The sequence below is a fragment of the Prinia subflava genome, chromosome 16, assembly GCF_021018805.1.
Source record: "Prinia subflava isolate CZ2003 ecotype Zambia chromosome 16, Cam_Psub_1.2, whole genome shotgun sequence".
In the NCBI taxonomy this organism is placed as follows: Eukaryota; Metazoa; Chordata; class Aves; order Passeriformes; family Cisticolidae; genus Prinia; species Prinia subflava.
In genome coordinates, this window is record NC_086262.1 from 1,084,671 (window position 1) to 1,112,161 (window position 27,491).

Consider the following 27,491-nt stretch of genomic DNA (forward strand, 5'->3'; position numbering starts at 1 on the left):
TGGGTAGCAAGCCAAGCAGAAGAATTTCATTGGGAACAAGGGGTCCAGTTCATTTCTATCTGGAAGATAAAGCTGGGTCATTGTCTTGTGAATCCCACAATCTTCCATCCCCAGGACCTGGGTAATAGAGTCATTATGCAGTACAGAGTATCTAGAGGCAGTCTGGAAGCATGGTAGAAGACCAGATTATCGTTCAAAATGAGTGAGACTACTTAAAGACATATGAGGGAAAGAAGATGCAAAAAACTGTAGTTGCATATCTCTTTACTGCTCCTGGGCACATCGGCCCCACAGAATGGGGAGCAGCTGAGGAGTAGCAGGAAGGGTGTTCAGATGGAGAATGTCCTCCCAGGTATAAAATGTTCTTGTCTCATGTTCTGCGTTAGGTATTTCAGCTAGCACAATGCTGGAATTCAGCATGTGGTCTTTTGTGCCAGGTCAGCTCCTCTCTGTGCCAGTCAGACCATTCCTTGAATACCGGCTTCCCTGAGAAAAACCAAGAAATCAGTGACTGCAGCTAAAAGCTTTTAGAAAGCAGCCTGGCAGGAGAGTTAAAACATGAAGACTAACAGCAGATGTCATGTTAAAGACTTTTCAGGTAGCACAAGGTGATGGGGCTGAAGCACAGGAGATGGGCAGTTATTTTTTGCTGTGTAACCCAAAGAGATTTACCCTTGCCCGAAGGTGGGGTGGCTGCAGGATGGTTTGGTACAGGGCAGGTGGAATGGAGTCACTCAGTAGTGTCTGAGATACAGCCAGCACTGCCTTCAGGTGTGTGTGTGGGAGTGCAACCTGGAAAAACAGGACCCTGAGCACTTAGGCCTTTTTGTGATTCATTGGGGTGCAGAGCTCGCTGTTCAAATTGTGCTTCTTCACAGGCTTTTGAAAAAGCTTTGGGTGCCTTCAGGGCACTTCTGCAAAGCAGCTGCAGAGCTGCATTCCTCTGCTTGCCAATATCTAAAAATCATTTGCATGCCAGTATTATAGAAAGAGGTATCTGAAATTATTCCTAAAACCTTGAATTACCAGTTTTTGAGAACACTCAGACAGACCTTCAGTTGTGGCTTTTGGAAAGAGCATTGTGTGCACATCATTCTTGATGTGTTCCTGGCAGCCCCAGCAGCTCAGACATCCCTCTGCTCATCCTTCTCTCCAAACAGGTCTGGGGCCTGCCCTGGAGGACGCTTCAGAAGCAGAGCTCATCCCCATGCTGGTCCTTACGCTTGCAGTCCCACCTCCTCCATCAGGACAGGACTGGGAAGTTTTAGTTACCAGCTTGCTCTGAGACTGAGCTCCCTGCAGTGGCTCACCCCATCAGGCCTGTGCCAGCGTGGATCTGTATGAGCAGGGAGGGGAGCAGTAGGATGGCAACAGGTGTTGGTTGAAGTGGAATGGAGACCTGTCCTTAATTTTAGCTGTAGATGAGATCCTGACTGTTTTTACAAAGCGAGAGAGAGTTGTCCAGGGATGATTCTGCTTGCAGATCACTGGCTGGAGCAGAGCTCTGGAAGTGGCTTCTTTAAACTCCTGTGCTTCCCCTGCCCTCATGTCCTTGCCAGTGCACTAAGCCCCAGTAAGACTCTGTTACTGTTGCACCCTCTATTGCAATAATGAGCACCGTGATGAACGGGGAAATGACCCAAAGGGTTTGCAGTTAACATGCTGGGCTGATGAGCATGGTTGGAGCTTCACATGTCTGAGCATCAGATGTGTGGGGAGCACATTTCTGCTCTCTACAGAAGCTCTGCTTGATGCTCAGTTTTCAGTGGCTCCCAGTTCAGCTTGGCTGTGGCATCCGGCTTTGCCAAGGGTGCCAGCTGATGGTGCCATCTCCCCTTGCCACAGCGGTCTGTGGTGGCATGGTGAGCCAGATGGGCATCTCAGCCCACCCTGCAAAAATGGATTTCTTTCCCTCCAGCCAAATCAGTCCTTCCCCATCTGGTTAATCGCTCAGGCGTGGGGAAAGCTGTGCCAGTACGGAGGGGGTGTGATGTGCAAATGGGAATGAGTTCCTGGAGGGGTGTGGGAGGATGAACATTGGTCTTTAAGCAGCTTTTCTGCTGCTTATGAAACCACAGGCTGGGCAACCACAACTCCCTGTGCAGTGGTGTTGTTCTATATATTCCTGCACTTGAGATTCAGCACCGCTCACTCCTCTGCCATGTGGTCTGTGCTGCTTTGTCCTTGAAATTTCTAGGGCTGGGGCATGGAGAACCTGTTCCTGTGTCAGTTGGGCTGTCCCAGCTGTCAAACCAGTGCTGCACTGCTCTGCAAGTGGGTTCCTCTTCCAGAGGGTGTTCTCTTTCCCTGTAGGTGTTGGAGTGACTGCAGTGGGGGTTGTGGTGTGCTCTCCAGGGGCCAAGCCTTAAGCACTCTGCTCCAATATCCCATGGTGTGGTTTGCTGCCTGTTACCATGTTCGAATTCACTGAGGGAGTGCTTGAGCAGTCACAGGGAAAAGGCAAGTTCCAGAGAACTGGGGGGAGTCACAGCCATGCCATACCACAACCTTGGCAGTTGTCCTTTTATCCCCTGAACCCATCTCACCCATGTGTTGGTAACCTATAGCCTGTTCCTGTATTCTCCACAAATATTTAATTGAATAAACATTTTTATTGTAGTGTACAAATGATATCCAAGCCATTGCTGCCAAACAGGCTATTTGATATCAAGCTTTGCTTTTTAGATAAATTTCAATAGCACTGCTACTAAGTGGTTTTATAGACCATTACTTTTGGCCAATTCATGGAGTATCATACTAACGTGTTTTCAGATGAATTGCCTTTATTATCCTACTAACACAATTAATGTATCTTCTCATGGTTTCCTTGTCCTGCACATTGTTTCTGCGAGAGGTGTAACAGCATTAACTACATAGAAAAAGCCTTTCTTTAGAAACCTGCTGGGCCTTCCAGAGCCTTGGCTATGTTTCTCAGAAGCCGCAATGGTTGTCAGTGGATTTTTCTTGGCATCTTAAATGGGAAGCATTTGTGCTCAGCTAATGAGGAGGGAATAAACCAGTGAAATTCCTTGTGGAGGGTGAGAAGCTACTTGGGAGTGAAGGACATTTGACTGCATGCCCTGTGCCAGCATCTGGGCTGTGGTACAAGCCACAGAGTGAAATAAAAAGGGGAGGAGATTGAGAGAGAAGGTTAATTAATGAGTTCACAGTATTTAGTGGTTGATGTCAGAGATAGGTGAGGACAGGAGGTGACCATCTTCCACTCTCTGGCTCCTTAGGGGCTCTGGAGCTGTGGCCTGGCTTGTGCTCTGGAGCTAGAGCCTTCACTGGCACCCGCTGCTTTTTCAGTGCACACCATCACAAGGGTTACACATAAGCCAGCATCAATCAGGCTCTTTCTACGCTCTCTCTTTTTTAAAACCTTTCAGCTTTTAAAGTTTTTTTTCCCCCAGCAGTGTGGGCACTGGGAGCGTGAGTGTAGTGGAGAGCTGAATGCAGCTGGGCGGATATTCCTGACTTGCACCTGGTGAAGTTGCGCTTCAGTGTCAGCTTTGGGCAGCACTGCTGGAGTTGTTCTTCATCTCTGCTATGGTGCCCGTGGTGTGAGAGCCCGTGGGATGGCTGGGGAGCAGCCCTGAGCCCTGGCTGAGCTCCTCCAGTGCCCTAGAGCTTTTATTCTTTGCTGGGAAACAAGCAGCCCTCCTGCGCACAATTAGCTGTTGGGGTCGGGAGAGAGCAGTTGGCTGTTGGTACGTGTTGTAAACATTGTTGGTTACCAAAATTAGTGCCTTGCCTCCTGCTTTTTAAAAACAATGGGATGTTGTGCTCGTCTGGCAGCTTGGGGACATCTGGTGCTGTCAGAGCAACGTGACTGCTGAGATGCTGTGCAGGCAATGCCTTGGCCAGAGAAAGATTAAAAATATCAGCTAATGAGCTTTAAAATGACCTCAGCAGTAGGTGTTTAGGAAGATGGGTGGACAGAGATTTAGGAAATCTATTTCTCTTCCTGACTTTTTTAAAAATAAGAAGTTACAAATGTAGGTTTAGTTTAATCTTGAATTTTGAGGTCAACCCAAGGCAGGAAGAGCTAGAATCTATTATGTCTGAAGTGATATGGATTGGTTTTATGGATCTGTAATACTTTAAAATAATTTCTTACTGAAATTATTGTTCAGTTTATTCTTTTGTTATAATGTGCAGCATCATAGTGTTAATCCAGTGATTTGTTGTAGTTCCTTATTTTTAGTTCTGTTTTTTTAGACTCAACAGCAGAGCTATTTCAGTAGTTTCACTCAACTTTTCCCATAAGTATGTTTGCCGTTCCGTTGGGATGTTGATATAAAACTGTAACGGGAAGGAACGGCTCAGTGACAGCTTTGAACAGATCTCTTCATGCAAATCTGCTTTTCCCTCCTATGCAAATGTTAAGAGAAGTGTAATAGATATGTAAGCTGTTAAGTATGAACCAGCTGGATTTTCTGGCTTTGTGAGGCTTATATTCACTCCTTTACCTTTGTACTCCCTAAGGTGGACTGGGTGAAGGGGGAGGGTGCTTGGGTTGGGTTAAACCTGGCTCCTGCTTCGGCAGAGCATTTGGGCAGTGACTCGTGGTGGAGCTGAGGACAGGGATAGCGTTCTGGAGCTGCTGAAGTCAAGGGGTTCCCTGCTGCTCCCCCATGCCTTGGGCTGTGTCTGAGGGGTGGTCTGGGGGCAGAGGAGAGCTGGCCCTGGAAGGGAGGTGGTGCAAATTGGGCATGGGGCACCCAGCCTCATGGGCAAAGTGCCTGCACTCCCTGTGAGCCTTCTTCATTGCTTGAGGACCACTAGTGAGTAGCCCAGGCACTGCTGATCTTGTCATTGCTCTGATAAAACAGTGTGGCTTTGTGGTAGGTTTGTGTGTGGGTTTATTTGCTTTTGGTTTTATTTTCTAACCAAAATCTGCAGCTAATATCTGTATATTGTCATAACACTTTGTCAAACTTGAACCATTTGAATCAAAGCTGATGTTTCTGGAGATGCTGTAACCTTCACTTACACTAACTGGATGCTTTGTGTTTAACAGCCTGCGTTTTAATTTATTTTTGAGATGCATTAACATGGTATTAATATAGCTCTTTTCTTCCAGCAGAAATGACTGCTGTCACTGCAGCCAACGTGAACTTCAAATGGGACCCCAAAAGCCTGGAGATAAGGACACTGGCAGTTGAAAGGCTGCTCGAGCCTCTTGTTACACAGGTAGGAAAAAGATGGGGCAAAATAAAGTCATAAATATGATTGCCTGTTTTGGTGTTTTATTTTAATTAAGTCACAAAGCTTAAATTCTCGGTGTAAAACACTACAAACTAAAAACAAAAAAGTCTACAAGCAGTTTCTTTGCTCAGTTTCATTGGAACAGTGGCTGGCCATGAGTCCAGGGAGACTGTGCTGCTTCAGCACCCGATGAGACACAGTGGTTACCAACATGCGCTTCTGCACTTCTGACTGAAGTAATGTTCTGTGCCTGCACTTCGTGCTGGATTTGTGAATAAAAGCTGCTTTCTGTGTGGTTTATATGCCCCAGTGGAAAGCACTGAAGAGCACAGGAAGGCAGGAATAAGTCTTGTAAATGGGAGCCGTGTGTATTGGGTGTTTTGAAAATTCTTGGAAGAGACTTTCTAGGAGGTCTGGAAGAAAAGGTACACAGGAGACAGTTCAGTTGTTGTCTTCAGCGTTGTTTTCCTGGAATGTGAAATGTCTAAAATGACAAAATGAACTGGACACAATTCTTGCTAAGTACAGCTGAGAATAATCAAGGTTTGTTTCCAGTATTATTCGCTTTAATCACCAAGCTGCTGTCTGTAGTTGCTACTTGTTCCCTCTGGACCCTCAGGTGGGCAGTTGGATGATGAAGCCTTTTAGCTGAAGTTACTGGTGGAGTCTTTGCTTAAGAGAAATTGTATTAATTTGGCAAACTTGTTCATAGGACCTTTTTCACCAAGTGCAGTGTCGGTAACTTAGTCCTCAAGGAATAAGCACAACAGGCTGTACTGACAATACCCAGTTTTCTGAATGATGGGACTGGCAAAATACAGAGAGGGAACTGGAGCAAATTGCCTTGTTGCAACTTGTTCTTTATTTGTAGAACACGATGACCTGAGACTATCCACAGTACAAATGCTCCCCATTAACCAACTGCAATATTCCCAACTGATGGCTTTCCCTCTCTGCATCAGCCAGCTGGGAAGATGGATTCAGCTCTGAGGACCTTTATGTCAGCAGTCCTTGGACTTTCCAGAGTAGTAATTTTTTTAGTGTTGTAATTTAATGTCCCTCTGAAGTAGCTTTGTGTGCATTTTCCGAGGCTTTCCAAAAAGGAGAGGAAAGAATAAGGCAAATGGGGAAGTGTGTGTGGGTTTTGTGACGTGCTTGTGTTGGATGGAAGGGGATGGATCCCGAGCTCAGGGAGTACCTGGAGGTCTCCTGGCCTCCAGTGATGACTCTGCTCCCAGCAGGGTTTCAGTCTAAGACACAGAGCTTGGAAATATTTGTTGATTGCAGGATGATTGTGAGAGTTCAGGTGGGGTTTGTTTTTTGGGAAATAATGAGCTCTACCAAGTCTTTTGCCCTGCATTCAGCCCCTTGGCTACAGCACTGTTTTGGACTGAAAAGATACTGTGTCTCTACATTTCTACTGGCACAGACTTCAACCTTGTCTGGGGTCTCTTATGACTGGAGAGTTATCCTGAACTAATTATCCCCACCTTGATTTCTTTTATGTGGTGCCAAAGACCTCTGGCTTGTTACTGAGACTGCAGTTTATCACAAATACAATTAGAACTCCATTCTTAAAATCAACTTTTGAGGTGTGCTGCTGATAGGAGAAATCTTTGAGCTGTTTGGCTGCATTTGTTTTGCTCATCTAAAGAATCAAGAGGCATGGTAGTGTTTAGATGTGAAAAACACTCACTGGTGAACTTCTGGAGCTGGCAGTAGTGCAGGTATTAGTAATACACTGTCTAGAATAAACTATACATGGCCTTACTATCAGATGGATAAACATTAAATTTGATGTTGGGTTTTTCCCTTCCATCTGTGCCTTCAGGTAACAACACTGGTTAACGGCAGCAACAAGGGCCCCTCCAATAAAAAGCGAGGCCGTTCTAAAAAGGCTCATGTCTTGGCTGCTTCAGTTGAGCAAGCAACAGAGAACTTCCTGGACAAAGGAGACAAAATTGCAAAGGAGAGCCAGTTCCTGAAGGAGGAGCTAGTGGCAGCTGTGGAAGATGTTCGCAAGCAAGGTAAGAGTGGGGATCTGGTGGCTTCTCAAAACTGTGGCTCTTTAGAGCAAGTAGAGCCTTTCCCATTTCCCTTTGCTGCTCTTTCTTATGACTCTGAGAACTCTGTGGGTTCTCAGCTTGCCTGGCTGGCATCCCTGAGCAGTAATGGTAATGGCACAGGTCTGGAAATTGGATGGCCCAAATAGAGATTAAAAAGAGAAGCAGAAGAGCTGATTCTTTGAAGAGCATTTTAAAACTCAGTTTAGGCTCAAAAGTAAATGTGCTCTCCACAGCTACGAATTTTATGGGATTACATCTCAAGTATATCAATAACTTCTTCAATATCTGACTGTATACAGACCAGCACTGTAGGAGGAAGAGCCAAGTGTTGACTCGACAGAGATGTGTTTCTTGAATGTGTAGAATGTAAACAGCACCAAACAGAATGTGAAGATGTTGATTAAATATTCCAGGCTTCCTTCCTCACATCTAATGTTGATTTTTATCATTTTCTTTTTTACTTTCTTGGAGCAGACCTGCAAGAAAAGTCTGTGGAGCTAACTTACTCTAAGATATGCACTAGTAAATATTGTTGTTCATAAATCATTTATCATTCTTCCAGTCATGAGTCTTTTCTATGCTTCAGTGAGACCCAGTCAACTGGTATTAATGGTGACGGCTGCTGCTGCAAAAAAGGGAAAACTCATTAGCATTAATTACTTGTTTGTAGCTGAAGTTGCAGAGTAGTGAAATATTAGTTGAAAATGGTTCTAAGATCTGGATGAGCCTGGTTGACAGACCAAAGAAAGATCAAGGTAAGAAGGCTGCAATATAAGGGGCTAATTGAGTTGGCTTAATTTAACAACAACAAAGAGCAAGAGAGCCCACTTTGACTCCAGGCTTAATTGTTGGTGCTCAACTGCTACTCAGTCAAGAGTCAGAGCTCATCCGTGGGTACCTCCAAACAGCTCAGTCATGCTGGTGAGAGAGGGAGCTCTGCTAAGCCCTTGGGACTGAGAACTTCACCGAGCTGGATTTGTAGCTGAATATTGCAGTGAGAAGCTGGTGGGAAGGAGAGACTGATAAAAATCCTTCCAGATGACCCTTTCCCATATTTCTTGGCTTCTTCTTGGTTCTGAGACTACACATAGGCTGGATGCCAAAACCTCCCTGTCTGTTGGCTTTGACAGAGGAGGTGAAGCTCATAACTGAGAGGTGCTGGAGTGAAATAACTTCCCACTTTAAAGTTGCTTCACTTCTTTCTCCCTTTTTGCTTGCAGCTTGTGTGCATTCTAGTTTAAAGAGGTGGCTGTGCCTCAGGCTGGTGGGTGGTCAGACTGCAGTGAATCTCCTGGACATAAGAGGTACCCACCAATCCTCCATGGGGACACAGTTGCAATGCAAACGGGTCAAAGCTGTGCCAGTGTTTGGTCAGGTTTAGCAGAGCAGCTTTTGGGGAGGAAATTAAAAATCAAACCAGCCTTTGAGGAAATGAAAAGCAAGTGGTGGAAAATGAGCTAGAACAGAGGGAAGGGTCATTGCTGCCAGTGCCCAGGAGGACTGCAGTTCTCAGCAGTGCTAGTCACAGCAGTGAGATACAACCTCCCAATGTATGTGGTTATGTACACTCTGTGCACCTCAGAAGCCTCCCAGTATTGTATCAGACCAGTTGAACTCGTGAACTGGAGAAACAAGAGAAGGATGATGCAAAACCCTGTATGTGTGCTCAGCAAATCTTCCTGGCGTTGGTGCCTTCACCTGCCTTTTGCAGCAGGGGCAGGAGTGGAGAGCAGAGTCTGGGTGTCATGGTCAGCAGCAGGGTGATCATGAGCTGGCAGCAGCAGTGGATTATAGATATAGAGCACAATTAATCTTCAGAGGAGGACAGGAAAATTGCGTTAACAATGCCTCTATTTAGAGTAGGGAGTGGTTTAGTTACCATAATAAAAAAAGATGAATGAACATAGACAGGGATTATGAAGATGATTAGGACAATAGATAACTTGTCTCATCAGAGAAAATTAATTTTTTTTTTTAGCCTAGCGAGAAGAAGATTGAGAGAGTACATGATTTTAGTGAGCATGCTTGTTCATAAAATCCCATTTGTTGGGGTAAAAACAAAGACCTGAAAAGAGCTATTTTGAATGAATAATAGCATGGCTGCCTACTAAATCAATGTAAGTGGATCTTCAAAGTCTTCTTGTTTTTTACAATGGAAGAATAAATTACAGCAAGCAAGTTAATGAAATATCCTACAGTAAGATTCCTGGCCCTTTAAAGCTGTGGACTTTTCATTTCTTTTAAAGTAATGAAACTTTCCTAGGTTTTGAGCAGAAAAGTGGAGATAAGGAATCAAAGTGTTTTTCAGAGTAGATCCTGCTGTGGTTGTAGAAAAGACTTGGTATTGGGCAAGCATTTGATGTGAACATCTTGAATTTCAGCATTGTTGTAGTATTTGTTACAGGCATTTCTGCCATCAGGGGTTTGCTGGGTAACAGAAGGTGCAACACTGGTCCTCCCCAGTCTTGCTCCCCACTGCAAGCGCCCTGTGGAGTCTCACTGTGTGCTGGAGTGCTCAGCTCCTCTGGTGCTGTTGGGAGGTGTTTTGGAACTTGAACCAGTCACTTACCCAGGTGCTTGGCACTGAGGCACCTTCCAAACTGGGCTCAAGAAGGAAAATTCTTTGGGATCAGACTGGCAAGGCTGTTCCTGATTCCCTGGAATGCTGATGCCTGCAGCTCTCTGTCTCCATGTCTAGATGTGAGCATGGGGATCCAGGGAATTCACTGTGCTCTCCTGTTGTGTCTTCTATAGCAACTTTACATAACAGACCAAAAATTAAAGCTTAGCATTAAAAAGCCTAAGCCTGTGTATAGGGTTTGAGGTAAGAGAAGGGATGAATGCTTTGATGGCTCAGGTTGCAAATGCAGGGGAATGAGCCAACTGATTCAGCTCAGTGTCCTTCTGCTTCATGCTTCTAAAGTGAAGGGTTCTTCAAAACTGAACAAAGTGAGATGAATTATGAAAGGGGAAAACAGTTTTTTCAGCTATTCATCACCAAGGATGTCTGGCTTAAGGATTTGCAAGGAGCAGGAAGAGGCCAGTTGTGAAACATCTTGAAGTTAAATACTGACTTCTTCTTGGAAAATTCAACTTCAAAACTCTATTGCGCCCAGTTAGCCAAGTTTCTTAGAAAGATACAGTGAGTTCAGTTGGTTTCCTGCAACAAAGCTTTAGGAATGTGCCACTTGGAAAAGCCATAACCTGAGGGAGCTCCGAGGTGGCTCTTGGCAAACTGTACGAGTGTTGTAGGCAGTATATGGGTTTAATTGAAGACAGGATTAGGGATTGTCAGAAGCTTTTGTTGCCATAAGTATTAACTCCCGTGTTGATATGGCAAAAGTTGGTGTGGAGCAGAAAGCCAGGTCAGCCCACTGTGACACTGCTGGTGCTGAAGGTGGCATTGTTGGTGAGATAGGACTTCAGTATCCAGAGCAGTAGAGGCTTGAAACTGGTTTCCTGCTTGCCTTCATTTGGTGGGGAATGGAACTTCTGGGGAAGTCTGGTGGGGTGCTGTGAGCAGGAGGGAATGGCCTGGTGGCACTGGTGTGTCCCTGGCACTGCTGGCAAGGCATCCTGGGGCCAGTTTTGCACTGAGGTGATGTGTGGGCACAAATCCCCAGCGTGGCGGAGGCGCGGCAGTGCCCGCGTGTCCCGGCTGGCCCTGGCTGGCCGCCCTGCTTGCTGCTGTGCCCTCCTGTCAGTGGTGGTGTGGAGCAAGTTCTGTCCATGGTCATCATTTTCCACGCTGGGAGCAGGGTTAATAGTGCTGTCTGGAAGTGCTGTCACACCCTGTGGGCACTGGGGGAAAGAGACTAGGAAATGGGAATTTTCTTTTGATGGACTGGAATCTGACCATTTCTGAAATGGGCTTTGTTCCATTACATTTAATTGAATTTTTTGTGCTTTATTGACAAGATCATAGGATGGCTACTGTTGCCTCTTTTCTAAACTCTGTTTTATTTTCTTTCCCTTCTAATATCTAAGGTTATCTTGGAAAAACAGACTACTCAAGCAAGAATTTGTACCAGATTTATAATCTGAGTCTCATAGTTGGACTCTTCTCCACTGTGTTACTTTAACTCTTAAAATCCTTCTTACAAAGCGGTGGTGTTGTCCGTGTTCAGTGTTGAAAAAGGGAAGATGGTGCTGCATCTCCTTGGAACTACTGATGTGCACACACAATGCAGTACCTGCATATTGAGGCCAGGCCAGAGTGCCCTCTTGCCCTTTGAATCGAGCTGAAAGAACTACCCCAGGGTACTTTCCCTTTATAAAAGAAATCTGAAAGCCAGCTTCCCTTAATTGGCAGAAATGTATATATGTATGCAACAACTTTAAATATAATCTACTTTTAATTTTGGGAAGCTAGTTATCTTTTGACACTCTGACAAGCCGTTTGAAACTCACTAAATCTTTTAAAATCTCTTGTTAAAATAAAAGGGAATAGCATTTTATTTTAGGATTGGCTTGAAAGGTTGCAATTTAAGAGATGGGTTGGGGATAATTTTGGTTTTTAACTTTGTTAGCAATTTCTGAGATTCACATGAAGCAAGTGGCCCAATAAGTTGTTTTAAATAGAAAAATAAATGAAAACAACATTTTGGGAGTGGAAAATGTGGGAATTTTATGTAGTGGTAAATAAAGAAGGAAATATTTGTACGCAGTTTTGGTTCTGTTATATCACAAAATGGCCTGGATTGGAAGGCACCTTAAAGCCCATCCAGTGGGCAGGGACGCCTCCCACTGCCCCAGGCTGCTCCAAGCCCAGTCCAAACTGGCCTTGGGCACTGCCAGGGATCCAGGGGCAGCCACAGCTGCTCTGGGCACCCTGTGCCAGGGCCTCAGCACCCTCACAGGGAGCAAAACCTTACCAATATCCCATCTAAACCTACTCTTCTTTGAAGCCGCTCCCCTTTATTTTGTTACTTCATGCTCTTGTAAATGTATAGCTTTAAATCCTGAGGTTGTCAATGGATTTCATACTTGTGGTGATGACTTTTATTACTAGCCTGCTCCAGAAGGAATAAAGAAAGGATCATATCAGAGGTGTTGAGGTTTTGTAATCTCCTGGCTGTTTGCAGCTTTTAGCATTGTTGGTACATCATCTCTCACCCGTCTGGAAATCTGGAGTTCTTAAGCCTTGTTGAAGTAATGAGTTGTGTTCCCCAAAGCTGGGTGGGGGATACCTTTGGGTTGATATTCAGAGCTGGCCTGTTCTTGGACAGAAGCTTTTTTGCTGTGTCCCAGTACAGAAGTAGCATATTTTTATCTTCAAATGTTATGTGCCACTCTTGGTTGTATTATTTAAGATGATGGAAGGGTGTTACATAGGGGGGAGCATTTGAAGAAAATCGAGTATCTTGATGTGGTTGCTTGGGCAGGCTGGCAGCTGTGCTTGGGCTGAATTTAGCTGTGAAGGTGTAGAGTGCCTGGGTGGGAAAAACTTTATGGGCAAGATATTATGTATGAGGATGGTTAACCCCGGGTTCTCCAGCTGTTGGCATTTCTGAGCAGTTAAAAATAAGCTGTTCAATAAGTGGAAGCTTCCTGGGACTGCATCACGCAGAGATTTCGGCACAGCCCTTGCCCTGTTTGGTGTGGGGGGGCTCCATGGGACTCCCTGTCAGCTGTCACTTGTCAAGCACTGGTGGAGGTTTTTCAGTCTCAATCTGAGACACGCTATTTTTATTTCGGCATTTGGCCACATGGACACTTTTTATACAGGTTTTTGGGAAGCCTCTGAAACAGCAGCTATAGCTGTAGCAATCTGCTTTCTGGTCGTCTCTTGCTGCCTGCAGATCCCTGACCCTGAGGACCTACCGTTTTCTAAACTGAGTCCTAGCTATTTTCTTAGTGTTTCTGAGAGGCAGAGAGATCCAAGGATAACAATGTGAATTCCAAAACTTATTGTGGTACTGGAAGCTGCCCCAAAAAGTGAGGGAGAAATCCAAAATTTACTCCTCTGACTATATGCAGGCATTACTTTTATGCTTTGTGAATGCCTTCTGGAGGAATTGCTCTAGCTGTGCAAAGTGGCCTTTGCTTTTCATAGTTAACCAATGGCATTGTTACCATCTGAAACCCAAATTCTTTGCTCCTGCACCAGATGCAGCCCCACAGGCTATGAAATGTTGAAGCATTTTACGAAGCGCTGCCTGGCTTTGAATTCCAACCAGGGCATATCCAGCCAGGTCATCGCTCCGAGTTGTTTACAGTCCCAGGAGCTGTGGCAGCTCGCTGTGTGTTTACAGGGCTTTCTGCTGCTTTCTGCTTAACTCCTACACGCACACAAATCAAAGCTTTTGCTCAGGCTTTGAAAGCATCGGAGCCTGGGAAATAACTGCAGCCCTGCAAACGCGTGCTGAATTCATCTCTCTAGAGAATTCTGGCATGCTGAAACACCTGTACAAATGGAAATAAGGACCCAAGTGTGACTTCCCAGCCCTTCCTCCCTGCAAAAGCCCCTTCTGCCCCAATGCTGTGTGGTAGGTGTACTTGAAGGTAGCCACATGCAGCATTAACTGTCAGCTGTATTTCACAAACGCTTTGTTTTAGAGACTCAGGTTGGCTTAGGAATCTTTCCAGTGGCTGAGGCAATGCTTTGTGATGCTGAAGCCAGCCCCTGCTGTCCCCCCGTGCAGGTGACCTGATGAAGAGTGCCTCGGGGGAGTTTGCAGACGACCCCTGCTCGTCGGTGAAGCGCGGGAACATGGTGCGGGCCGCGCGCGCCCTGCTCTCCGCCGTCACCCGCCTGCTCATCCTGGCTGACATGGCAGATGTCTACAAGCTGCTTGTTCAGCTCAAAGTTGTAAGTGTGGCGCTCTGCTGTGCCTGGCACGCCGGGGATGCTCTGCCAGGTGCCTGCTGTGTGTGTGACCCCGTGGGGCGTGTGCTGGCAGCAGCTCCCTTCTGCAGTGGGGGGGTCTGGGGGTTTTTTTCCTCTCAGCAGAATGTGGGGAGGGTCTGGGAGTTTTTCCTCTCAGCAGAATGTGTGCAGTGGGTGTGTGTCACTCATTTTTATACTCACTGTCAGTAGCTTTTGACACTGAGCTGCACTCTGTTCTGAACTTCCAGTACAGAAACTTAACTGAGCCCTGGTCTGCAGCTGCAAGTGAGAGTCAGCCCTTTCATCCTCTCAATTTGGCTTTCTTATAACCAGTACTCCTTTGCAGCTACTAGGGATGAGTACCTTCGGCAGGCTAAATAAAAATTAAAGTGGACTGTTTAAAGAAGCCTTTCCTTCCATGAGCAACAGAGTGGCTGAGTGGTTTGTGCATTATTTGAAGTGAAATGACATTGGATACTGGGTCTTCCTTTGCAAATGAGCTTTGAGGACTCTCCTTGTTCTCTTTGGGCACTGCTGTGGCTCTGCCAGGGCCCTGGACTCCTCATGCTCTTTCAGATGTGTGTACTTGACTGTTTCTGGTACCTAGTGACTATGAAATAGTAGCTAAACACTGTATCCTATTAGCCTTAAAGGCTCCAAAATACAACAGGAGGCAGAGGAAGATTACTTTCTCTGTCTACCATGAAATACATTTTGAATTACCTGCTGGCCTGTGGATTGTTTTGCTTGGAAAAATATGTGAATATATATTCTTTTAGGTGGAAGATGGTATCCTGAAACTAAGAAATGCTGGCACAGAGCAGGACTTGGGTATCCAGTACAAAGCCCTCAAACCAGAAGTGAACAAGCTTAACATAATGGCAGCCAAAAGACAACAGGTATAGTGTGACCACTTTCTTCTGTATATTAAATCTTACTTTTGTTTTCCAAAATAAGGCAGCCTTGGTGCTCTTGGACAGTGCCTATTTTGTGAATACTTTTTGCTTAATTTTTTACATTATTGCTGAGTACTTTATGTTGTGCTCTTCCATGTTTAGGAACTGTGAGCTTGCCTGGTAAGCAAGAAAAGTCTGCTTGGCTGTAGGGCACTGCTTCTGATAGAATTTGTTCATAGTAGCACTTGTTTTTGTCAGTGTTTTAGTGCATTAATGACATGCTGCTGCCCAAGAGCTGCACTTCCTATTTTGAAGCAGTGCAGGTGTGGGTGAGGACAGGAGCTGTGTCCCAGTGCTGGGGCACTCTCCACTAGAGCCCGTTGCTGTTGTGGTTCATGCAGATGGACTGAACATGTCCACGTGCACATGGAGCAAAGGCCATGGCTGGACACAGCTCCAGCTTCTTGAGGAAGTGAGTGGTGCTCCTTACTGGTCTTGCACTGAAATGTCCATTGGAGGAGGGGTTTAAATTCCTGTTTGTTGTGGGTGTGTTCTGTGTTTGGATAGCTTGTGCTTAGCCTTAAATTACGTGTGAAATTTGTTTTGTTCAACAGCACTGGTGTGACTCATTCTATGTAGTTAAGTTTCAGAAGAAAGCAGAGGTGTAGGCAGTTTAAGTTATCAGAAATGGCATAATTCTTTTAGAGCATTTTTTGCCTCTTTGCTCTATAGATACATGCAAACCAAAACTGCTTATGCACCTCTGACACTGCTTGGGTTTTTTTGGACAGATTTGTCTTAGAAAATAAGCTGGGTACAGTCAAAAAGGGATGGCCAGCTGGTTATGTATCTCAAATCTGATTGCAGTAAATGGGAGTAGGGTTGTGATGGCAATGCAATAAATGCTCTAAAACTGCTTTGTGATGGATTGTTCCACGCTATGGGAAATGGTTGTACAAAATCCGTAAATCTCTGTGCCTGCTTGGAGTGCCCTCCCTGCTCAGTGTGTACCTTACAGAGGTCACCTATTGCCCATTCATTTTAGAGAGTCTGACAGAATTTTTTTCCCTTTTCTCAGTAAGGCAATCCTTGTCTTCATTTTCACTGCCTCTTTGTTAGATTTAAGGGGTAACTTCGAAGTGCTGCTGCTGCTAATAACTGTGGTTGTTCCTCCTTTTATAAACTTACTGCTTGTGCTGGACTCAGTGGCTTTATCTGATCTTGGTGCTCTGTTCCAAAACAGAGGTGATGGTGCTTTAGAGAATTACAGCACAGAGTGTTTGGGAAAAGACTTATGGACTTGTTCACTAATCTTGAATTAGTGGTAATTACAGTCATTGGATTAATTTTGTCTCACTGGAGGTGAACAAGAAGTAGAATGAGATGATATATTTGTTCTTCTGAAATTAAGTACCCGAGTCTCTTGAGGAGAGTAAACGCCATCTTCTAGGTGTGATTAAAGAAAACATTCTGGTTGTGAGCCTGGGAGTTTAAATTAAAGATGATCTTGCTTCTCATCTGCAAGTGCAAGACAGGACAGCTTTTAAAATGCTGGTCCTCTGCTGCAGAGGAAGAAAAATCCAGTGTCAGATTTTGAATTGTGGTGTTGTGAATTGCCTTGCAGTGTTGTTGTTTTTTGGCTTTATGAAGCTCTCGTGTTTTGCAATTAGTTGAGCCCTTAAGGATAGGAATACTCAGCAGACAGATCTGAGCAGATTTGAGGCAAAGAACCTGCCTGTCCTTTGAAGATGCGGGGAGACAGTATGTGGATGTTGAATGTGGGCAATGCTCTCAAATGCTTTTTCTTCCCCTTTAACTTCCCTAACAGGAGTTGAAAGATGTAGGTCACCGCGATCAGATGGCGGCAGCCAGAGGAATCCTGCAGAAGAACGTGCCCATCCTGTACACGGCGTCGCAGGCCTGCCTGCAGCACCCCGACGTGGCTGCCTACAAAGCCAACAGGGACCTGATCTACAAGCAGCTGCAGCAGGCGGTCAGCGGCATCTCCAACGCCGCCCAGGCCACCGCCTCGGACGACGCTGCCCAGCAGCAGGGCGGCGGCGGAGAGCTGGCCTACGCCCTCAACAACTTCGATGTGAGTTGGAACCTTGCTGGGAAAACCCCTCTGGCTCTCCTGTTGGTTCACCTGGTCTGTTAGCCACAGCTTGCTTTCGTTGCTACTGCCTGGAAGATCATTTTCTACTGAATTGCAGCAAGTTGTAGGCAAAGCAGGATTTTTTTTAAAAAGTCATTTTCCAAACTAGGGTTGATGGAATATAGAAAGTTACATATGTGGTTCTTGGTGATGGAAGGCTGTCAAGTTAAACTAGCTCTGAAATAGCAGTTAGCCTACTGCTACATTAGATGGTTTGTTTGAAACTGATTATTTCATAATATATTTATGTAATGTATTCTTGGAGATGACAGAAGTAACTTATTAAAAGTGAATCACGTATTTGGAATTGCTGAAACTACCTATTGAGAGGAACATGAAGTGGGAAGTTTTAATATGATCTTTGGTTAGAAATGAAGTCATTTCACACTGATATGTTGTACTGATCTGTCATGTTCTTTATCTTGCATTCAGCACGTTGCTGAGGACAGCCATGCATTTTTACTGAAATCGTTTTCCTTTTCAAGCCAGGACTCGGTGTCTACCTGATTCAGCCTCTGAATTTTAAACATTGTAGCACTAAGTTACTCTAGAACTTTATTTAATATTGCAAAGCCATCACTCAAAAGGCATTTCATAGTTCTGATTTTGCTCAACTTCTCCTTTTGCTCTTACTGCTCTCATCCCTCCCTTTCTACCACGTGTATTTTGCCAGGATAAAGTTCTGTTTGAGTTCTCCCTGTGCCTGATGGAAAGCCTTTCCCTGTGATCTCTTGGGTAACAAGAGGATGTCATGGCTGTCTTGATCTTTGTGGCTGCTTTCAGTTTTGAGTTTGCCTTTCTGAAATTCCATCAGCTGCTCAGTAAGTCTTCAGAGTATGCCTCGGGTTAGCCTCGAGGGGCTGCAGGTTCACAGGTGCCTGTGGGAAGGGAAGGCAGCCCTGCAGCAGCAGCACCGTGTCAGGGGCTGAGGAAGCAATTCAGTTCAGGTTTGTGGATTGGCTTGTACAGCTCAAACCAGCTAATGGGATTTGTGATAAATCACCCTATTTTACTATACAAACTCTACAATATACAGCTACAGACTACTTTTTGAGTGTTGCAGTTCACATGAAGCTTTTTGAGCTTTTAATTCCACTCTGTGAGGCTTGCTAATAGCAACAGTGCCTGATCAGCAGGTCAGCTTCACAACAGCTTTGTCTCATCCCTGCCAAAGGAGGCTGACAAAACAAATGTGTTGAGGTTCTTGGCAGATGTTATCCCTGCACTTCATTTCCTGCTACTGCTTGAGTGTTATTACACTCCTGTAATAGAGGCTTTGAGCACACATGCCCCTAGATACTCCAGTGATGGTAAAATATGAAATGGCTACCAGAAGATAACAAGCTGATTGTTATCTCTTTTTTGGTGGTGCAGTTGTGGAGTGGTAGCACACTGCCATTGTATTAGCCAGTGGCTAAAAGTTTCAGGAGGAATGAGGAGGGAATGTGTTGGAGAGCACATGCCATGTTCGCATCCTGCTGTGATGGCTGCATAGTTACTCCACAGGGATATGGAATGTGCTGGCTGGCAGGAGGAGGTGGTTGTGATGTGGCTGCTGACGTTAGCTTGAGTACAAACTGAGAAAATTCCCATTTCAAAAAGCTTTGGGACTTCTTCTAGAATTAACAAAGTCCACCCCTGAAATAACCCAACCAAACCCTAAACAAACCACCAAATGGTGAAATGGCCAAATTATTTTTCTTTATTAGATTACAGACCTGTTTAAACATCACCTGAAAGTACTCAAAGGTAATAAATACTATGCAGCTTCTTCCTGGGGAGCTTCTATGGGTGATGGTGTTGGCCCCTCAAGAGCAGATACATCAGTGCTGCTGTTTCAGCCCTGAGTCTTTTGGTATGAACTGTGCTTGATAATGCTCTGGCAGGAGAAACTTGTGGTCATTTTTATGATGAAATTGATTCCTGTGTGGTTTGAAACCTTTGTGTTGTTGTTTCACTTGGAGAATTTTTGAGAATACAGTTGTATTTACCTGCCTAACACCAAAGAGAAGACAGACTGTGCAAAGTAGGGCAACAGAACACAATACATAGAGCTAATTTTGGATGTTTGTTTTCTTGTTCATGATGGGATAATTATATCTGACAAGTTAACTAGTGAAGGCCTGTCCAAATTGACATGTCATTAGGAAGAATTCTGTACTTTGAACCTTATTTTTGCTGGCACATTTGATTTTTGCCACTCACGTACAAGGCTTCCTATGACCAAGTTTTGTTTAGCTGTCAAAGCAGCACAAGAAATGAGTAACAATATAATCTGCTGGGAAACCTCTTAGTAATTTTACAAAACTACTCATGAAAATCCTCCTCAGTGCCAAAATGGTGTCATTTGCCTCTTAATGCCTGATCAGGGGATTGCTGAAAATGTTGGTTGTGTGTGTGACTTAACAGTAACACACTGCTTTGATGTCTTGGAGTGGCTACCTCAAACAGAGGCTAGAAAAGATTAAGAGAATAAAAATGGGTTTTTATTGAAGGCCTTCGATAGATACACCTTGGGCAGTCAAAAGCCTTTGAGAAGGGCTTACACCCAAGGCAGGCAACGGTCACGAGTTTTTCAGACAATTCTAAGTTTGGTCGGTTTATGTATCAGGGGCTAATTCCCCAATTACAGTTTCAAGTAATGAAGTAATTTACTACAAGTTTGGCTCCCTCCCCCGCAATTCACTGTTGTTTACATTTCTTGGGGTGTGAGTTTTAGGCCCAGAGAGGAATTGTTCTGTCTTACCAAAATGTGAAGACAGTAGCTAACGCTCTAGGAGGAGTTTTAGAGTTATATGCTAAAGCACTACAGGATTTGAAAAACATAAAAGCTAAATCCGAAGGCGTCACTTGGGCTGGTGACTGATTTACGGAACTTTTTCTCTTACTAGAAACAAATCATCGTGGACCCCTCGACGTTCAGCGAGGAGCGGTTCCGGCCGTCCCTGGAGGAGAGGCTGGAGAGCATCATCAGCGGGGCAGCCCTGATGGCCGACTCGTCCTGCACGCGCGACGACCGCCGCGAGCGCATCGTGGCCGAGTGCAACGCCGTGCGCCAGGCCCTGCAGGACCTGCTCTCCGAGTACATGGGCAACGTGAGTACCCGCTCTGCTGGCCCCCCTGGGGGTGTAACTCCATGGGATCAGCTAAAACACGGAACTGAAGCCGTGTCCCTCAGAGCTGGTTTGTTCTGTCCCAGACAGAATTTGAACAGTTACAAGTGGTCCGTCCTGAAAGGTTTGTCATGAGTTGCAATGAAACCTACTTAAATCACCAACGATACTCACCTTAAAATTGATCTCCAGCCTTCCAAACAAATGTTATCATCAGAAACTGTTAACCTTTGGCACTTCTTTTATTTCTGTTGTGATTGTTGACGTTGTTTTGTTGAGAAAATCAAACCTTGGTTTACGTAAGGTAACTGGGCTTTTACAAAAAGTTCCATTTCACTTCTGTTGACTCTTTGAAACTTTAACTGTGTTATCATTGTAGCTGAAAGCATGAATTGTCAGAATCATGTTGATTATTGTTGCTACTCAGTTTGAGTAGAAGTGATGTATGAAGTTAAATACGTAGTAAAAAATCTGAGAGCAGTTTGGTGTAAATATTGGGCTCTGGGCAGTTCTTTTCCAGTGTTTAGGCACTGAATGTGCACACAGTGTTTGAAGCCTGAGAGTGTTTCTACAGTTGAAGTAAGTGTCATGTCATGCGGATGAGCTTCTGCATTTGAGGGCATCATGGTGCAATACTGGACTTCCTTCCCCTCCATTGCCCCTTTGCTCTTGTTCCAGTGGGTTTTAAGCTGAGGAACTTGCTGTGTTGAGAGGTGAGATCAGGATATCATAAGATTATAGATGAGACTATATATAATTGTTAAACTCCAATACTGTTAAAGCTCATTTCAGAAGTAAAGTTGCAGAAATGGCAACAGCTTAAGCAAAGTGTGTGGCTTGTGGCACTGTGGCAAGTAAAATTATCTGAAGAAATCTTAATGGGAGGAGGTGAAGTCTTCTGAGGCTTTTGAACTTGTTTGAGATGTTCAGAGGTATCTTTTTCAGACAGTAACATTTATTTTGGAGCCTTACTGCATTAGGTACCTTACCTTCAAATCTTTTGGCCAAAGTGATTTCAGCATAGAGTAAAACTGGTCCAGGGGCTGCCATGTGTGGTTTGAGGTGGTGGAATTTGGAGAACAGATGCAGTGTGTGGTAGAGAGAAAGGAAAACAAGGATTTCTGTTTACCAAAGAGAAGGGCAAAGTAATTGAACAAAACTGAAAGGCAAATCTGATGTAGCCTGCGGGCTGAGCTAGGTATTCATGTAGTCTGTCTTAATTGCTTGTGAAAGTAGCTTGTGCTCAGCACTGACATTTTGTAGAACTTCAGACTGCAGCTGGGAAGCAAAGCATGGAGTTGTGCCACTCAAAACTCCTTTGAGCAGGGTGTTTTATGAGTCTATGAAGCATCAGCAATAATCCCTCAAATGTGCTGCTGGATTGGATGGAGCCCTGTCAGCACAATTCCCAATGGAGCAGCTATTGGATAATTATACATGTGCCAGAGGTAAATGCTCGGTCTTGCATGGAGGAGTTGGTGACATTTGTCTCATTGAAAGTTGGTCAATAGCCGTGTGAGACTGCAGAGTTTTGACTTCCTCTCACAGCAATGCCTGTCCTCCTCCTCAGCCATGTGCTTTTGTCTCTGATAGGCAAGTTAAAGTAGTCATGCTGAGATGGAGAGAATGTATTCCCTCTGTTATCTCCTTTAACACATTGTGAAATTAGTGGAGCATACTGCATTTTTTAAAGTCACTGTTATGTTATGATTGTAGACAGTGTAGTTGGGGAAATGAGATTAGAAATTCAGTGAAATGGAGTGGAAAAAGCAATTGATAAATTATGGTGAAAATGTGGGATGGTGTGTAAAAATCCATACTGTAAACCCCTCTGTGATTAAGCTGAAGAATGACTAATAGTTGGGAATCTAAACAGGGAAAATGGGTTGATACATCTGCAGGAAGACTAGGGATGTGCTGACTTAGAGTAGTGGCAGAGGAAATGTCATTTCATGTATATGTATGATATACCCACAGCTCCTGGGATGCTTTCCTCCAGTCTCCCTTTGAAGGAGGAAGTGAATTGGGCATTAAATCTGTTAATTGCACAGCACTTGCAGTGCATCGTAAATTCTATCCAAGTGCTAGAGTAAGAGGTATTTATTGGCCAAGTATAAAAATTCAGAGAAGATTGGATGAGGAGTACACTGGAAAGGCTGAAGTACAGGACTGTCTTGAGGCAGATTTCCTTTTTAGCTTTAAATGCCTTCTCTTCAGTGACTTCCTCTAGCTTTTGGGCTTTCTTTCTGATCTCTGGCAATAACAAGACTCTTTTCTAGACAGTTTATAACTCAAAGTTTAGTGTTTTGGACCCAGAGTTTAACTGTTTCTATGTGCCTGTCCTTGAAGGTCTGTTAGTCTGGAAGCATTGGTGGCTGTGTTATGGAGTGTGGCAGAAGATTTTAGCTCAATAACAGTTTTTGGCAACAAACTGAATTGTAGGATCTCTTGACCCCCACTGCATCTGCTGGCATGGTGATGAATCCTGTGATTATGCCCTTAAAAGAAGGGCAAGATTTGCTTGTTCAGTAGTTTGTTACAGAAGTTTGAATCCACTTTTTCCTAGATTGGAGTGTGTATGATTTCCATTTTCATCTAGCATGACTTCTCTTGCCATTTTCAAGAGCAGCTTGGTCAGAGTAAGTCTTTTACATCAGGGCCAGCATCCTGTCAAATAGTGGTCAGTAGTGGATCCTGCAAGCAGAGGGACAGGAACAAGGGACCTGTTTAATTCATTTTACCCCAAGTATCCCCCCAGTGCTGGCAGTCTGCAGCTCAGGCACTTCTGACCAAGCTGGACTACTCTTGAAAATGGCAAGAGAAGTCATGCTGGTGGCAGGAGTCTGTTTCTGTGGATGTTAAATGAGATGGGCTTTCATTACCTGTGTCTGCTGAACTTCATCAGCTGCTTCATGACCCAGCTTCTTGGTTTATAAGCTACATTCTTTGAGATCCCAACTGTTCATCCCTTAATTGTAGCATCTGATTCTCAGCTTTTCCCCCTCCTCTTCCACTTTGCCTGGGGAGAGCTGTTTCCCATTATGGCTTTTGCTCACTTCTCACAATTCCAACAGAAAATAGTTTTCCTCTTTAAACTTGCATTGCAGATCCCTCCTGGATTGAAATAGCACTGATGCCTATTTGCGTTTGGGTTTTATTACTTGGAGTAAGCTTAATTCTTGCTGCTGGTTCTGAATGGCAGAGCTGGAAGGGGAAGGCCTAAATTCATTATTGATTCTGAGTAGCTTTGTAAAAGCAGAGTAGTCCAAGGTCTTGGTTCTGGGATTAACTACCTGGAATGCAGTAAATTGACCACATCACTTGCAGCTGAATTTGTAATATAACTCACAGATGGCAAGACCCAGATCTCCGTATGATCTGTGGCAGTCAGGCATTCTTGGTGTCTATTTCATTAATTAAACAAAGAAATTTCAAAGCATATTTGAGTTTAGTTGAACATTTATTCCAGACTTAGGCAGGGCAAGAGGGCAGAGCAAAGCATCGAATTGAATGATGCCAAGATTAATAGTTCAATCAACATTAAGAAGTTAGTAAAAAATATCAGAAAATACAATGGAAACAGTCTTTTAGGTCTAACTCCATGACCTTGTATGGGTACATGTTGACCTGTTGCAGTTTGCTTCAAATAAAAAGGATGAAGCTGTACATTTTTTGACACTGTTACTCATTTCTCCTGGCGTTGCCTTTGCACTGGCAGCTGCTGAGATTCTTCTCCCACTCTAGGTACAGCCAAAATTGCTGCTTTTCTGTGCTGTGCTACTCAGCTCTGCCTCAAAGTTAACATACCTCCAGTGAAAACTACATGGATAGCTAAAGTACTGAAATGCATTAAAAAATCCCCAGTGGGCTGACAGCTGAAAAATTTCTGTATTTGAGAAGTAAGAAAATGTGTCACTGACATAGGAATCCACAAACTTTGTTGTGACAGGCACGTGCTTTGTGCTGTAACCCTCTGGGTGTCACTAGCACAGGACTTGGGCGGCTTGCCTTGCTGTCAGGTCTGTGTTACACATGGCAAACCCTGGATTTGGTGCCTTTGAGGCCAGGCTTTGAAGGGGTTTGGGGTTAAGCAGGGTAGAAAGCACAGGCTGTACCCTGGAAATGTAACCAGTGGTTTCTACTGTGCTCTCAGTGTGCCCTGAACTTGCAGAAGACATCAGTTATCTGACTGACATGTAAGACTGGAAATAAAAGCTTCCTTAAGCTTTTGACAGTCAATTTTTACTGCCTGGTGCAGGAGCCCGGGGGGCTGGGGACAGCTGGGCTCCTTTCCATGAGCCAGCAGTGGTCAAGGTGTCTGGCTCTGTTTAGTATGCACAGGGAAGTGCAGAGAACTCTCACTTTAAGTCTGTTCTGTACCCCATCAATTTCTAATGCATCCAGCTCCCCTTTCATGCACACACCAGTAACTCAGCCGTGTACCAGCAGAAACATTGTCAGGAGTTGTAGTTTGGCGAGTGCGGAATGCGGGCTCGAAGCCCCATTGTGTACCACATGCTCTTGTACAATAAAATCCCTTGTTACTACATTTGGAAACGATAAATCATGTTACATAAAGTAGCCTGACAGGTCCCTTTTCAATGGGAATTTTAATGCTTTCATATTAACATTCTGACTGTGTCCTTGACTGTCTGGATTGCATTAGAGGTGCTTGGCAGCAAATGGAGAAAAGCCATTGGGAGCTGGTTCAGAGCAGGCATTCCAGGCACACATCACTTCAGGAGGGCTTTTTGTTTTCCCTGGTTTCCATCTCCTCTTTAGCCTCAAGTGCTCGAGTACCACAGCAAGGTCTCTTTGGGGCTGGGGGTTGTGTTTCTTTTTGTGTTAGATTTTAACCTAACCTTTGCTGGTTTGGCACAGCTTGAGGATGAGGGAGGTGGTTGAGCCCAGGCTGTGGCCCTGCCTGTGCCTCAGGGAGCTCTTGCAGGGCAGCGTGGTTTGGATCTCGAGGTCTCCAGAGAAGGTCCCAACACTGCTGGATTTGGACCGGGTGAACCCATAACTTGCTGAATGTTTGGTTTGCACCTTTGTGTCTGTGTTCAGTGCAGTTAGGGAAATGTAATACTCCACACAAGTGCGGTTTCCTCAACCTTAATTGCACTATTTTGCTTTTCTCTCCTAAGCTTCTCTGAGACTCTCTGATGCTTGGAAGTGATTGGGCAGGAAAGTGCCTGGCCTATCTATTCAATATCTGCTGGGAGAAGTCATTTGTCTTCAGAACTACCAGCAAAGGATATTTCTACTCCTGACACACTTGCAATTTACAGAATGGAGATGTGTTTTCATGATGAATTTGCCTATTAATAATGTTGATCCACAGCTTTGTATTCCCATCAAGGATCCAAGCTTGGAAAGAAACATGTGAATTTTCACATGACTGTAAAATTCATTTATAGCAAGTATCTGTATACTGAAAAGGCTCTTGCATAGCCCTTTTAATGAAAGCATCTGTTTCTGTGGAAATAGATGTGAATTAAAATGACACACTGATCTGTGTTGATGATAAAGATGCTGATAAAAATTCTGCCCTGAGATAATCTACACTTTCTTTTTCAATATTGTTTGTCAGTTTAAGATGCCTGAATGCTGACGTGATGGATGTGGTTTGAAAGCCTGGATGGGTTTTCCTGTCATGGACTTTGCAGCTCCGTAGAGAGCTGTGCTGTTATGCTGGGCCCTAATTTCCATAGACATTATTGCTTTGACAAAGATGCTGCTTTTAAAAACAGAACATTTCTGAAGTGGTAAGAGTTTTAAGTTTAATGCTTATAGGCTGCCATAGAGTAAATATGTCAGCATCATTGGAATGAAGCCAGATGAAGATGGTGAGAATTTCACACTGTGTCAGTCAGGCATTTTTGGGCTACAGAATCAAGCTTCCAGGTGCTCACCCAACACCATCCCGGTTTGGGACTTAGTATGGGGTTTTCAGGAGATGTTCTGGTGCCCTCTGTTTCTTAGGGAGTAATACAAGGGATTACTTGTAAGTAATACTTAGGGAATTTAAGAGAAGTTCTTAAGAGTCCAGCTCATGCAAAGTTCTGTAGACCTTGTGATCTTTGGGTTTTAAAGCTCTTCAGAGTCCCTGTCACTCTCAGTGGTTTCCCTGAGCTTGTCACAATGCTGATGTGGAATTGCTGGTTTAGAGACCCCAAAAATCTCAGGGTGCCCAGCCCCAGAGAGGAGGGAGGGTGGCACATCTGGGCTCCAACTGTGTGCCCTGGGTGGGGGCACACGCCAGTGAGCCATTGATGCCAGAGGCACAGTTTGCAACTCCTGGATGCTTTTCCAGATCCAAGACAGTTTTTGTGCTGTGCAGATACATCTCTTAAAGAAGCATATGGCTCTCTGAGTGCCTCATGAGAGAATCCCAGCAAAGCCCAGCACTCACACCTCAGGTCTGGTTCCAATAGGAGCCTAGGAGTCTCTTGCAGTCTTAAATCACTGCTGCTCTCCATGCACTGCCTTCAGTCTTTGCTGCTTGTTTGGTGCAGAGCTGCCAGCAAGAACTCTGTTAAATTGAATAGATTTGACAGCAGCTGGGACTTGTTCTGAACTGCCTTGTACAGCAGAACTCACCCTTGCAGCCTTTCCACGCTTTGCAGCATTTTTGTTACAGACTCTTAATGTATGTAAAAGAAGGAAGGTGGCTGCCCTCACTTACAATGCTCACTGCAGCCAGCTGTGCAGCAGAGCTGAGCTCTGGTGCTGGCTCTGAAGAGGAGTTGAATTCTGTGGATACTCTGAGTGGCAGTGAAGTGTGCCCATCCTACCTGGTCCCTCCTTTCCCCCTCACCCTTTGGTTTTGTGTTGGTGAAACACCTGGGTTTTCCTTTCTTGTCAGGCATGTGTCCATCTCCAATGTTAATGCATTCTAATCTTCTGATAATGCATTCTAAATCTTGACCTTTCTTAATCTCATGTTGATCAAATAACATTTAAGGCTGGTGCAGGGAAAACTTGGGACAATAAAGTGTACACCCTTGTTTGTGATATGGAGGTTGGCATTTTGCAATGTTTTACTTCTCTTGAGCTGTAAGTGCTTTTACATAAATTCACTCTAATGCTATGTATGGATTCTGCTTTAACATTGTAGTTTAGGTCTTAATTCATTTGAATTCTACTGTTTTGTAGGAAAATATTTGAATTTTATCTGCCTATATAAGATCAAACATGTAGTCATCCCTAATGCAGCTCCAT

General features: G+C 44.5%; 1 protein-coding gene across 2 annotated transcripts in view; it reads left to right on the forward strand.

Annotated features, from left to right (window-relative positions):
- Nucleotides 1–27,491, forward strand: part of CTNNA1 (catenin alpha 1) — a 117,149-nt gene that overhangs the window by 11,508 nt on the left and 78,150 nt on the right. Inside the window, exons 2-7 of one of the 2 annotated variants that reach the window (XM_063413776.1) lie at nt 5,090–5,196; nt 7,043–7,238; nt 13,922–14,088; nt 14,886–15,005; nt 16,831–17,097; nt 20,049–20,252. In XM_063413776.1, coding sequence (XP_063269846.1) covers nt 5,092–5,196; nt 7,043–7,238; nt 13,922–14,088; nt 14,886–15,005; nt 16,831–17,097; nt 20,049–20,252 — 1,059 coding nt within the window. In that variant the 5' untranslated portion in view covers nt 5,090–5,091. Of the gene's footprint in view, nt 1–5,086; nt 5,197–7,042; nt 7,239–13,921; nt 14,089–14,885; nt 15,006–16,830; nt 17,098–20,048; nt 20,253–27,491 lie in introns of both variants that reach the window. The other variant, XM_063413777.1, reaches the window with a different exon arrangement.